The 12,531-nt window shown below is 44.7% G+C and overlaps 1 protein-coding gene across 1 annotated transcript; it reads left to right on the forward strand.

The window, feature by feature from the left end:
• Nucleotides 1-897: 897 nt before the first annotated feature.
• Nucleotides 898-6,023, forward strand: T265_01832 (hypothetical protein; the record flags this gene model as incomplete). The annotated part of the gene is made up of 4 exons (XM_009165942.1): nt 898-1,079; nt 2,543-2,671; nt 4,515-4,604; nt 5,804-6,023. The coding sequence occupies 4 exons, from the start codon at nt 898-900 to the stop codon at nt 6,021-6,023; spliced, it is 621 nt and encodes a 206-aa protein (XP_009164206.1).
• Between the last annotated feature and the right edge of the window lie 6,508 nt (nt 6,024-12,531).

Here is a 12,531-nt window from a genome sequence, read left to right on the forward strand (position 1 = left end):
TGCATACCCTATGCAGAACGGGTAATTGTGCTCCCATATTTACAGAGCGATGTCCTTTAACAACTTCATTTAGGGTATCTAGGTATTAACATCATGAAGGCGCTAACACGTAGTTATGTCTGCTGGTCTGACATAGATAAGCACTTAGAAGAGCTTCTGCGTAAGTGCTCGAAATGCCAACTATCTGCAAAATATTGTCGGAAAACATGATTATGTTCATGGCCTCTTTCAGAAACCCCATGGTTACGACTTCTCGTTCATTTTGCGGCAACCAACGGCCAGCAATATCTGATCCTAGTAGATGTCTACAGCAAATGGCCAGAAGTGTTTGGCATGACTCAGGTCACTGCTTGTGCTACCATCTGAAAACTACGTATGTTTAGTCCCTTTGGTGTTCCAAATGTCATTGCCTCCGACAACGGAAGGGTATTCACGTACGCTGAATTCTCTTCTTTATTTCAACAAAATAGAAATCACCGCCGTTCTCTCCGCAACCAAATTGCCAGGTTGAAAGATTTGTAAACACTTTCAAACGAGCACTGTTAAAACTCGAAGGGGAGGGGACCACACCGGAAATTATCGATACATTTCTGCTGAGTTACAGGGCGATACCAAATAATAACGCCCCACACGGTAAGTCCCCGGCGGAGATACTTATGAAGGGAAGATCCGTTTACCCATTAACGTTATTTCTCCACATTCGCCAACCGGTAGCAACACAAATATGGAAGCTCAGTTCAACCGACATCATGGTGCTGTAAGTAAGATATTTATACCCGGTCAATCTGTGCTAGCAAAAGACTCGTGGTGTGGATAGGTGGACACAAGGTATAATTGTACGTCGTGCTGGAAAAGTTGTCTGTAGGGTAAACGTAGGCTCCTCTATCTGGGTCCGTTATGCCAATCAGCTACGTTCTTCCTATCTTCCAGCAACAGCTACTCTCGATCCTATCTTCTCTACTGGAGATTTTTCTCGACACATTTGAATTAGCTCGAAGGCCAAAGTGTCCAGAGCTGATGAATGAACCAGTAATTTCCGAAAGTTGCGCACCTAGACGATGGCCTGATCGAATACGAAGGTCCGTCATACCAATGCAACCCAGACCTTGGCAACAGTCCTACTACTGAATACTTCAAAGGGGAGGTATTAGCAGGACTGCCTTTAGACGAACACATCCGCTTTGCTAACTATTTGTCTTGTATACTGAAACCTTGTTTCTACATTCCAGCCCCTCACTGATATCCTATTAGACTATTAGCTCTCTTGTTATTCTAATTCAGTTGAACTCCATATTACAAAACGATGTACTTGTTTGTCTTCTCCACTCCAGTGAGATGACGAGCCTGACTGATACATTATTAAAGAGGATATAATAGCTTACTGCCCTAGCATAATAGCAGAGCGCTGTTTGTTGGACCGTCGAATGTTGTGCACTCAGGTGGAATTAATCCGTAATCCTACTTCGAGTACCATGAGGGATCAGACCGGTTTGCCTGCTTCTATTCCGAATCATTTATGATATTGCATCAAATTTTAAATTTGCTATGCTTAAGATGGAGGGCCAGCGCGCCCGCTGAAGCGGATTCACGGCCGACATTTTATAAATGCATATTCTTAGGGGAACCTAGTCGAATATCATATACTTCACGGCACAAACTCTTTCAGCTCACCGGTGCCTTACTGGGTCTCGGCTGCTCTATACCATCACTTCGTTGTCCTTCTGCTTCCTGTAGGACATCATGTACAGTTTTTTCACATAACGCTCCCCGTTTTCTGTGTACACTGTACTCTTGGGACACAAAATAAGTTGTTTGTGAGTCATCCGTTTTTTATATTTTGACTGCCATCTATCTGGTATTCGCGTTCCTTGCAGTTTGTTGCGTCACTGTTGTTTCAAATTTATCTTTCACCAGCACTCACTCACAATGGAAGTTAACGCAAATCATAACTGGAAGCAGATGAACTTACTTCACCTTGTCTATCCTAGAGGTTACTTTTCGGCGAGTTTCTTTATTTTTCTAGATGATCCTATTGCAAAAGTGCTAGCTTACTGTAGTACAGCCCCACTGATTATCATCATTTCTGTGGCAACACTACTCTTTATCCGACGGGACTTGCATACGGTAACCATTTACGCTGCCCAGATTATTCAACAGATATGTTTATTTGGCGGCATTCTTTTCGATGAAGCCATAAATGTAGCAGTAAAGCGTACACTGAAGCATCCGCGACCAGATACACCCTGTACGATTACTAATGAAAAGACTTATTCCAGTTTTTTCTAGATGAAAACAAACTGAGAACCTATGGAATGCCATCCAATCATTCACAGTTCATGGGTTTCTTCTGCACTTATTCTGTTCTTTTTGTTTGGATACGGTAAGGGGCATCTCACTGCCTTTTATTCCGAAACTAATAGACTTCATTCCAATTCGGTCGGGCGAAGGTGGCGCTACATTTTATGCGCTGCGTCTATGACTCTGTGTGGGGTCACCTGTTACAGCAGGTAGGTTTTGAACCATTATTTTCTCAAACTTCTAGAATTTATCTGTTCTACCACACCCCAGAACAAGTTTACGTTGGTTTGGCGTTGGGTACCGCAACAGGACTACTGTGGTTTTTCTTTGTCCATTTCATACTGACACCACACTTTCTAAGCATCTGTGATTCGTAAGTAGTTCCGTTTATGAATGAATTTTTGAATTCGGTTTATAAGTAAAATACTGCTAGAACGACATAGTCATGATTCAGCTAAGGCGAGACTGAGTGGCACACTGGTTTAACTAGTCAATATTTTTTATGCTATGCATCTTGTTGCAATGCATGTACAACCTTTTGTAATTGGGTGATTATACGCCGGCTATGCAAATATGACTTGTCATGCCTGTTCATCCTCGACACACCGCTCCGCTTCAAGGCGAGGAACTAGTAATGTCTCCTCAACTGGCGATGACACCTTTACACCTGAATTGTCTAGGACAGTGAACAAACCAGCAACCATTTGTGCTGCGTTAGCTACCAAATTCCTTCTTGTTGTGTTTGTGAGTGCTAGTTGAGTGATTTAGGAGCTTGATGCAATTTATTCTGACCCGTTGATAGTCTAGTTACTTGAGTGGGAAAAACTCAAGGAAGAAGACAAAGGTCACCAGATGAAGATCGGGTATATTGCAGATGAACCAATGGAAGAAAGAGCGCTGCGACTCAGTTGGCTACAACAGAGGGAAAATAAAATCCCAGTGAAATATCACAAGGGTAGAATTGCTCGTTAGGACCTGACCGTCGTACCACCTCCTTTTCAAAATGTGTGTGGGTTTTCAGATGTGGGATCACATGCATCGGTGTAAATGGTTTTGGGTTGTGACTGGACCACCGTCTTGGTGTGTATGTGGAATCGACTGGGTGGTTGTCTGTTTGTACAGGGGGCAAATGTGTAGATGGTAACTCCAAGGTATCCAAGAGGAACTGAATTTTCCAATGTAGCCGGTGCAGCGTGTCCAGGGATTTTATTTTCCCTCTGTTGTAGCCAACTGAGTCGCAGCGCTCTTTCTTCCATTGGTTCATCTGCAATATACCCGATCTTCATCTGGTGACTTTTGTCTTCTTCCTTGAGGTTTTCCCACTCAAGTAACTAGACTATCAACGCAACGGGTCAAATTGCATCAAACTTCTAAATCACTCAGCTAGCATCACCCAGGACAACACAATTGGTGCTCGGGTTCACAAAAACAATACATTCGGTCTAGATTTAGACGCTACCCGAAATAGGGAAGTTTTGGTACTGTTTGACGAACTAGTCCAAAAGATTTCGAACGAAAATTTCTTTGGCAGTGGTGTTTACTGCTGCTATCTTGGCACGTGCAATCTTGTACAAATACTTAAAGCGTTGACGAATCCGGCGTCAATCAATAGAGAGGAAAGAAATTACTTAGCGATCGACGTCCTTATTAGCAGTTCCGTCAAGTAAGTACTGATAGTTTTCTGCATGATATTTTCGTGGTGTTAATCCGTCAAAGCTTGGACGGATTGAATGTGATCTTACTGTTGCAAACTAATTCAGGAATGATGGATTTTTCCATTCCGACACAACGTTTGACATTTATGTTGAAACGTCAACCCAAACACTTCCTTATTCGTTGCGATCAAAAGGCGCCATGCTGAGTGATCCGTTTCTTTGCGAGTCTAAATTGGTTGTGGTCGCATTGAAGACGGCTTCAGTCTTCTAAAGATGAAAACGTGTCGTATTCATACTTGTCATCGTTGACCAATAATAGACTGTGGTGAAGTTATCTTCGTTAATCGGTAAATGTATGAAAATTCGCGTTCAAATACACTCAGCACTGAATCGCATGCCTTATTAACTACAGAGTGAATTGTAATTGGTGTTTTTATAACAGGTGTTATGTCCAATAACTGGTCGGTCTTCGTCGAATATCAGAATAGTTGCCTCTCGGCTATGGCGGTGTTCCCTATAACAGGTGTATTTTGTTTCGTACCCTCGCCTCTCCATTTTCAGATCCTTCGGTCAATTGCTGATGCTCCAAGATTTTACTCACATTCCTAACGTGCTTTCTTACGAGTACACAAACTGGCGTGACTGGCGTCGGTGAGTTTTATCTGTTTCGAATATTGCAGCATCGTGTGCTTTGTATAAATCACGCACGTCAACGAGCCATCAACTGAACCTGGATATCCGTGCGTATTAGAAACAACGCCTTGAGTAGATCCCAGACGCCGTTCCCTCTCCATTGAAGAGTATCATTAGACTGGACTGATCGTTCAATATTTTTCACGATTGTGGTGTTGTGAGGTTTCTCCATAAATGCTGCAGGCAGTCGTACCCTCGATGTTAGGCATAAAACTACATGTGTGATTGAGGATCCCCTTTTGATATGCCTACCAACCTTATCACCTTCCAGTCGTTTCTCTGTTTTTTGAACCGAAGACAGTGGTACTATATGTGGGACTGCTACAAACACCATCCCAGAAAACATTAATTGGATGAAGCTCCTTCAGTTTGGATTGCTTGTTATTTGAACGAGCGAAGCGCTTCGGTTACCTTTGACATATTTAAAAAACCGGATTTCGGCACACCGACTCGCCATTTTTGTGATTTTAAACTGCATTATGATCGTAGTCTGTTGTTCAAGGCCAGAGGCAGTGTGACCTCGACACATAGTACCCCCCCCCCTAATAAGCCCCTTTCTCCAAGAGACCACCCCGCTCTTGGAAAAGGCCTGTTAATGATAATAGTGTCTAGATATTCAATATTAAAAGCGCCACGATTTGAGTTCCGGTCCACTACGTAGAAAGGTCAATGAAGTCTCTACCGCACCATCCACTGATTGGAACGCCCGCCTACCTCAACTGACGAAGTCCTATTCACCTAGCGATATTTTCAAAACAGATGAAGCAGTTTTGTTTTAAAAGGTGCCTCTAAACACAATAACCATCGAAAGTTTTTTAAAGAAGGTTTAACGTTAGTGGAACAATTGAAAGATCGTTGCCTGTTGAGGAGAACTTTGGTAGCTCAAGTAGCATAGACGATCCAGCTCAGCGAACAAACCAAGAACCATCGTTGCTTATGCTGATCGATAGCATATAGCATATAGCAACATGTTTTAGAGGAGCATACTTGGATTCAACTTGGGGGCTTAAAATACAAGTCTCATTTTCAAGCAATGGTTTAGAAAATTAAACGACCAAAAGTTTCTGGAGAATCGGAAAATCACGTTGCCTCTAAATAGCCGTCTAGCCCATTTTCGTAGGACTAAATGGAGCTGATTGTCCTCTCTCCAAAAAAAGTCGTTCAGCCGTAGCACCCTTTCGGTGCCTAGCTGCCGTGCCACCAGAAGGTTGCACGAGGGCTGGGATACTGCCAGGTTGCCCAAGCCTAGACAGGGGAAGTCGAGAGGCAGGGGTCGGGTTCGAACCGCGGACCTTCCAGTCAGTAAATTCGCGCTCTAACCACTTGGGCCGTCTCACCCCCCTCTCCGAGTGCAACGTCATGCGTGCAATCTTTTGACGCTGGTGTAAATCAGGTTATCGTTCACGGCTGCGGAAACATGGTACACAGCTCATCACGGATGTGTCAGCATAAACGATTTCGTGATAGGTATTGTGACTTGATAAATTTTGTAATTACATATTGTGGACTCAATCACATAGATTGACATCGGTTGAGAAAACTATCCAGGTTTGTTTTGCTGCCTGCGGAATCAGAAACGACCGTGCAACTACAACGCACTAGTGTAACCGACGAGCGACCAACTTTCATTCTCCTATCGAGCGACTCGTCACCTGTAACTTATTTTTACCTGCCAAACTACTTTTTTAATGATCATACTGTTTGTTGTGGTAAGGAATCGTCAGTCAGCGCATGGATCCTAAAGGATCCAGGGTCCCGACACTGGAATCTGACGGTGGTATGCCTTCCTTGACTAAGTTTTAGGACTAGGTGAACAGTTCAGAACTATCCTCAAAAATTCCAAACACTGATCTCAGCCTTGACAAATCCTCAATATCTATTCTCAGAAGTCGAAGGAACCTACTTTCATCATAATCATCATCGACAGCACGACGTCAGTGTTCAACTCCGAAACTTCGCTGCCGTACAACCATGGTTTATTTGAAAACCATGTTAAGAAGAAATGAATAAAAAAGATGGACGGGGAAGGTACTTAGTGCTCGCTTCCTACAATCATTTCGATGTACATACACCTCCAAACACCCACTCAAGCAATCTGGATAGAAACTGACAAGATCGCCACTGACATCGGTTGGCGGTCATATCTTGCAGCGTCTCCAAGTAGGCGCAGTGAGAGTCATGTGGTCCCCATCCTGGAAGGCGAGTAGCACCGACAGCATCCGAACGTTTCGTGATTTCTTTCATACCCCTCTGCCAGGTCAATGGCCGACCTACGTTAAACAGAAAAAAATACGGAATACTTCAAAACAGTGCTGGTGGTAACTACGCTTCCATTTTGTGTCCCGAAGGTTCGATTTGGATATGTGTGAGAACAACGATGTGTGCTGTAAGGGAAGCAGAATATTATTGTACTAGCCTTGATGTTTCATCACATTATTATCCAAACCTGATATACACATATCTTTGTTTGTTCATACTGTCCAGGAAGATGTCCCCACAGAGAACCGACCCCGAACTGAGACCATTCGAGTCGTTCTCTATAGCTGGTCTTTCTTAGGGGACCATACGTATACACGCCTGCTGTACTACTCGCATGTACGAACGAATCACGTCACAAGGTTGTTGTTTCCTCGTCGGTCAACTACCGTCCTGTATCGCTGGTTCGGTTTCCAATCTTCCGTCCTCGGAGAACGGTTACCTGTGTGTACATGCTCGATCTACCTGCCAAGACTGTCAACCAGTCCGAATGCATACGATCTACGAACCACTTGAAGAACCTAGGACTGTGCCCACAAAACCTAGCACATGTGTCGCACAACGCAAAAAGAGAAAACATGCAGGTGGTTAAAGGTACCAAGAGAGATGTTGCGACAAAAATTGATAGCACGCGCAAACTGTCCAGTCGGTATGTACTAAAGCCGATAATCTTCTCCCCTAAAACTATTCTCAGAAGTGAGATGATTTAACTGATACAGGATGCGTTGATAAAATTGCTACACTGAAGCGGCATAATTTTCGGATCCCCCGATGGTTTTTTACTACTTGAATAAAGCCTGAAGAATGATACACAACAATCGACACCTGTTGTCTGCTCTAACCACGTCTGACATAATCTACAAATTTAGATCGAACCCTGTCTACAGTGTTCTCCTTCAGAGTAATCCTATGGAACAGCTCCCAGCATCGTCGACGACCTAAAGCGCAATCCATATGAAGCGGAGTTGACGCAACGGCGACATACGTGGATAGCCCATATAACGACCGGTATGCAAACGAGACTGAGAGTTTCCCATTCGTGGAGTTTCCATACTGTGCCTAACTTCCTTGCCATCCGAAGGTTGCACGAGGGCTGGGATACTGCTAGGTTGCCCAAGCCTAGACAGTGGAAGTTGTGGAGCTTTCTACGTATCATGGAAGTTGTATTAATTCTTATTTTAGTGTGACGGATGAGGTCAATGAACAAATCTCTAAGGCCCTGGTCGTGGTTGCTAATTTGAGACACGGTGTCAAAACGGTGTATGCCTGAATCTCAAGAGACGTATGTATCAGGCCACAGTACGGTCTGCAGGACTTGGCCTGTTCGAGCATCGGAACGCAGACGTCTTCCGGTGTTCACGCGTTGTCTCAGAACCATGGCTCATATGGGGTGGTGTCGGTGAATCCGTAACGAGGCGCTAAAAAAGAGGGTCTTCGGTTGTGCAACCGGAACTTCCATTGAAAGATGTGTCCAGCACCAGAAGTTGCGTTGGGTGGGATATCTGTTGCCGAACCACTGTTAGCCAGAGAGTGCTGTTTTCCGTGGCCAATCCAGAGTTGTGCAAGCAGAGAGGTGACCAACGCTTGACCTGACAGAGGGGTATGAAAAAGATTACGAAGCGTTTGGCTGTTGTCGGTTTTACTTGCTTTCCAGAATGGGGACCGCGTGATCCCCACTGCACCTGGTGATCCTGACAGAGATGAAAAAGATTACGAAGCGTTTGGCTGTTGTCGGTTTTACTTGCTTTCCAGAATGGGGACCGCGTGATCCCCACTGCACGCACCGATAAAACGCCATACGTATAGGCGACCCACAATTCTAATATTCCTGGATTTTCAAGGCCTATTCGACTCGGTTGATCGGTCCGTTCTCGTTGACGCGCTTGCCCATCAAGGAATTCCCCTGGAAACACTGCAAGATAGGGCTACCAACCGATGCCAGTGGCGTTCTTGTTATCAGTTTCTATCCAGATTGTCTGAATGAGTGTTCGGTGGTGTATGTATCTCCGTATGATTGTAGTAAGCCAGCTCTAAGTCCCTTCCCCCTCCACCTTTATTCTTCTCTTCACAAGGCTTTCGAGTAAATCATGGCTGTACGGTCGAGAAGCATCGGCGTTGAACACTGACGAGCAGCGGAACGGAGTTGTCTTCCTGTTTTCAACCGTTGTCTCAGAACCATGGCTCATGTCGGCTGGTGTGAGTGAATCCGTAACGTGACATTTAAAAAGCGGGTTGTGCGGTAGTGCGCAGCACCAGAATTTGCGTTGGTTAAACCACGTATTGCGAATGTCGAACCATCGTTTCCGTTTTTATATGACCAATTATGAGTGACCACCTGTTGACACGGCTGATGGGTAAGATTACAGAAAGCCTGGGTGTCGCCTGTACGTCCATCTTTCCGGAATGGGGTCCGCGTGATCCCCACTACGTCTGGTTGGAGATGCTGCAAGATATGGCTGTTGATCGACGTCAGTCGCGTTCTTGTCAGTTTCTATCTAGATTGCCTGAATGAGTGTCTGGAGGTGTAAGCACCTCGGAATGGTTGTAGTAACCTAGCACAAAATCCCTTCCTCGTCCATTTTATTCTTTTTTTCATTATAGGTCTTTCAAATAAACCGTGGTGATACGTCAGGTAGCGTGAGTGTTAACCGCTGATGGCATGCTGCCAATGATGATGATATGTCCTTGGAAAAACCTTGTTGACTTGGAATGTGCAGATGAAATTGTTGTCCCATGTGATAAGGAGGAGAAATCACAAACATTACTTGAAAAGCTTACGATTATCATCCAGTTTTGCGACATGTACTTCAAGCTTTGAAGCACAGTGATGCTTTAAGACATACATTGTTTGAACATTCTAAGAATTCAAAGAGTAACTCCGAAGGCTATGGAACATTATACGTATCTTGGGAATCTTATCAGCTTTGACGGTATTGCGACAGACGCGTTCAACGCATCTGCTTGCGACATGAAAAAGGTACATCATTGGGCCTCAAAGGATGCGTGTATCAGACTACAGTGCGAGCTACAACACCTGACCGATTCGTGCGGAGGATCTGACCACCAGCATCTCGGTAGTGTCGCCTGAGAATTCGGAAAGAAGTGATCCACCCTACGCCCGGTTGGAGACGCTGCAAGATATGACTGTTAATCTGTGTCAATCGCGTTCTTATTGTCAGTTTCTATCCAGACTGCCTGGCAGTGCTGGAGGTGTAGGCACCCCGGATATTTGCAGTGGGGTAGCCGTAGGTACAACAAAAATAGTACCATCACCACCAACGAGGCGTGGATCAAGAACCTCTCTAGCAAACGATTGACTGTTCAAGAACAGGATGTTCTTGTTAAAGGACTAAACTTCAGTTTCAAAGATTCCACCAATCTGGAGTTCTTGGCCAGCCTAGAGGCAGCTATGAAATCCGCTGAACTGGATGAGAATGCTCAACAGCAACTCCGTCAAACTGTTGTACCGGCAATCACACGAAACAAAACTCTCAACCTTCTCTCAAACAAGGAAAGTGAATCATTAGAAAATTTGAAGAAAGATGAAACCATCATCATTCTACCTGCGGACAAGGGACGGATGACCGTTATCATGGACAAATCGGACTACGTAAACAAAGCAAAAGCTCTGCTCAACGATACTACCATGTATCGCCGTCTGGAAGATGGTCAAACTAAAAAACTTGCGAACAAAATCAACAAGAGCCTGAAGCGACTGTAGGACTTCCAAAAGATCACAACCGAAGAATATGGGCGAATGAGAGCCAGAGAATCCAATACCCCACGCTTCCACGGACTCTCGAAAGTACACAAGGAGACCACACCATTAAGACCAATTGTGTCACTCCCAGGCACACCTTGCAAAGGAACTATGGAGAAAGGTCAAGTATCTCATCAATGAATTGCAACACTCAATCAAAAACGCACAACAGTTCTTGGATAAACTAAAGAACGTGACAATAGTACAGGACGAAACAATGGTCTCATTTGATGTCAGCTCACTATTCACAGTGGACCTCCATTCCGCAAAGACAACAGTCGCTGAACTACTGGACAGTCATGGACCTCCCAGTGGACCTCTAAGGAAGGAAGACATATGTGAATTGCTCAGCCTCTGTTTGACCACGTACTTCGAATTCAACGGTGAATACTACGAACAACTGAAAGGAGCACCAATGGGTTCTCCAATTTCAGGGTTCATCGCCGAGATTGCAATGCAAAAACTGGAGAGGACCGTGTTGCCGGACATCAACCCGAAGCTTTGGGTACGTTATGTAGACGACACTTTTGTCATCATCAAGAAGAGAGAACTACAACGAGCAATCCAATTGATAAACAGTGTCTCCGATGACATCAAGTTCACGATGGAAGAAGAAAACAACAACAAGCTGGCGGTTTTAGATGTCCTCGTCACAAGGTTGCCGAATGGACAAATGCAAACGGAAGTCTACAGAAAAGCTACGCACACGGATCAAATTCTGAGCTACTACAGCAACCACCCAAACTGCAACAAACAGAGCTGCATCCGGACACTATTCAAGCGAATTGAAACACACTGCAACACAGTAGAATCTAAAGTAAAAGAAGAGAAACGCCTATACAGAATCTTTCAAAGGAACGGTTACCCAAGTAATTTCGTCTGGAGATCTCTGAGAAAATGCAATTCAACCAACGCGACAACCAGAAGCACAAGCAACACAATCATATTACCATATATCAAAAACATTTCGGAGATGACCGCCAGGATACTACGACAGCATGTCACAAAATTGGCCCACAGACCGACTGACACGCTGCGAAGAGTGCTATCAAAACCAAAGGGGACACTCAATGCGATGGAAAAGACAAATGTAATCTACAAAATTCAATGCGACGATTGTGAAAAACACGTGGGACAAACAGGGAGGAAACTGTCAACCGAACACAAACTCGCCACCAGGAGACACGACCAACTCTCTCTCATCTCTGCACACGAAGATGGGGAAGGACACCATTTCGATTGGAATAACGTCAGAATACTGGGCCAGGCAAGAACAAAGAAAGAACGCGAGTTCATGGAGGCGTGGTACTCCACTGGTGGAGCAACAAACAGGCACATTGAGGTTGATCCTGCCTACCAGCCTCTGAGGACAAAGGAAATCCAGAACCACAGAACCCGAGGCCGAACAAGGACTCAAAGAAGAAATCAATAGAACAGCAAGCTACTAGAAATAAGAGGCACACCACAAACCAACCAACCACCACGACGCAATGCAGATCGAGAACGGGCCAATCAGAATCCAGGTTACAGCGCAAAGGCTGCTCTTTGTAGACTATATAAACGCATGCACGAAGAGAGGAACTACCCAACCAACAGCGCACTGAAGATGTCTCCTCGAATGGTGACGAAACGTTTGCAAATCAACTGCCAAGCTCGGCGAACAGATCAACAGCCACCTGGTCAATTGCCAACTGATGCCATCTGTCGATTGTGATGATGGTGTACCACGGATGACGTTTGCGGGTTACCACAGTGATTTTGTTTCAACGAGTATTTGAAGCGTAACATGAATCTAAGTAAGCTTGTTAATGCTGGATTGGTTTCATCACTACTTTGCGTCAAAAGTCATTTGCACGGAGAACGGACGCA

Source organism: Opisthorchis viverrini (genome assembly GCF_000715545.1).
Source record: "Opisthorchis viverrini unplaced genomic scaffold opera_v5_20, whole genome shotgun sequence".
Classification (NCBI taxonomy): domain Eukaryota; kingdom Metazoa; phylum Platyhelminthes; class Trematoda; order Opisthorchiida; family Opisthorchiidae; genus Opisthorchis; species Opisthorchis viverrini.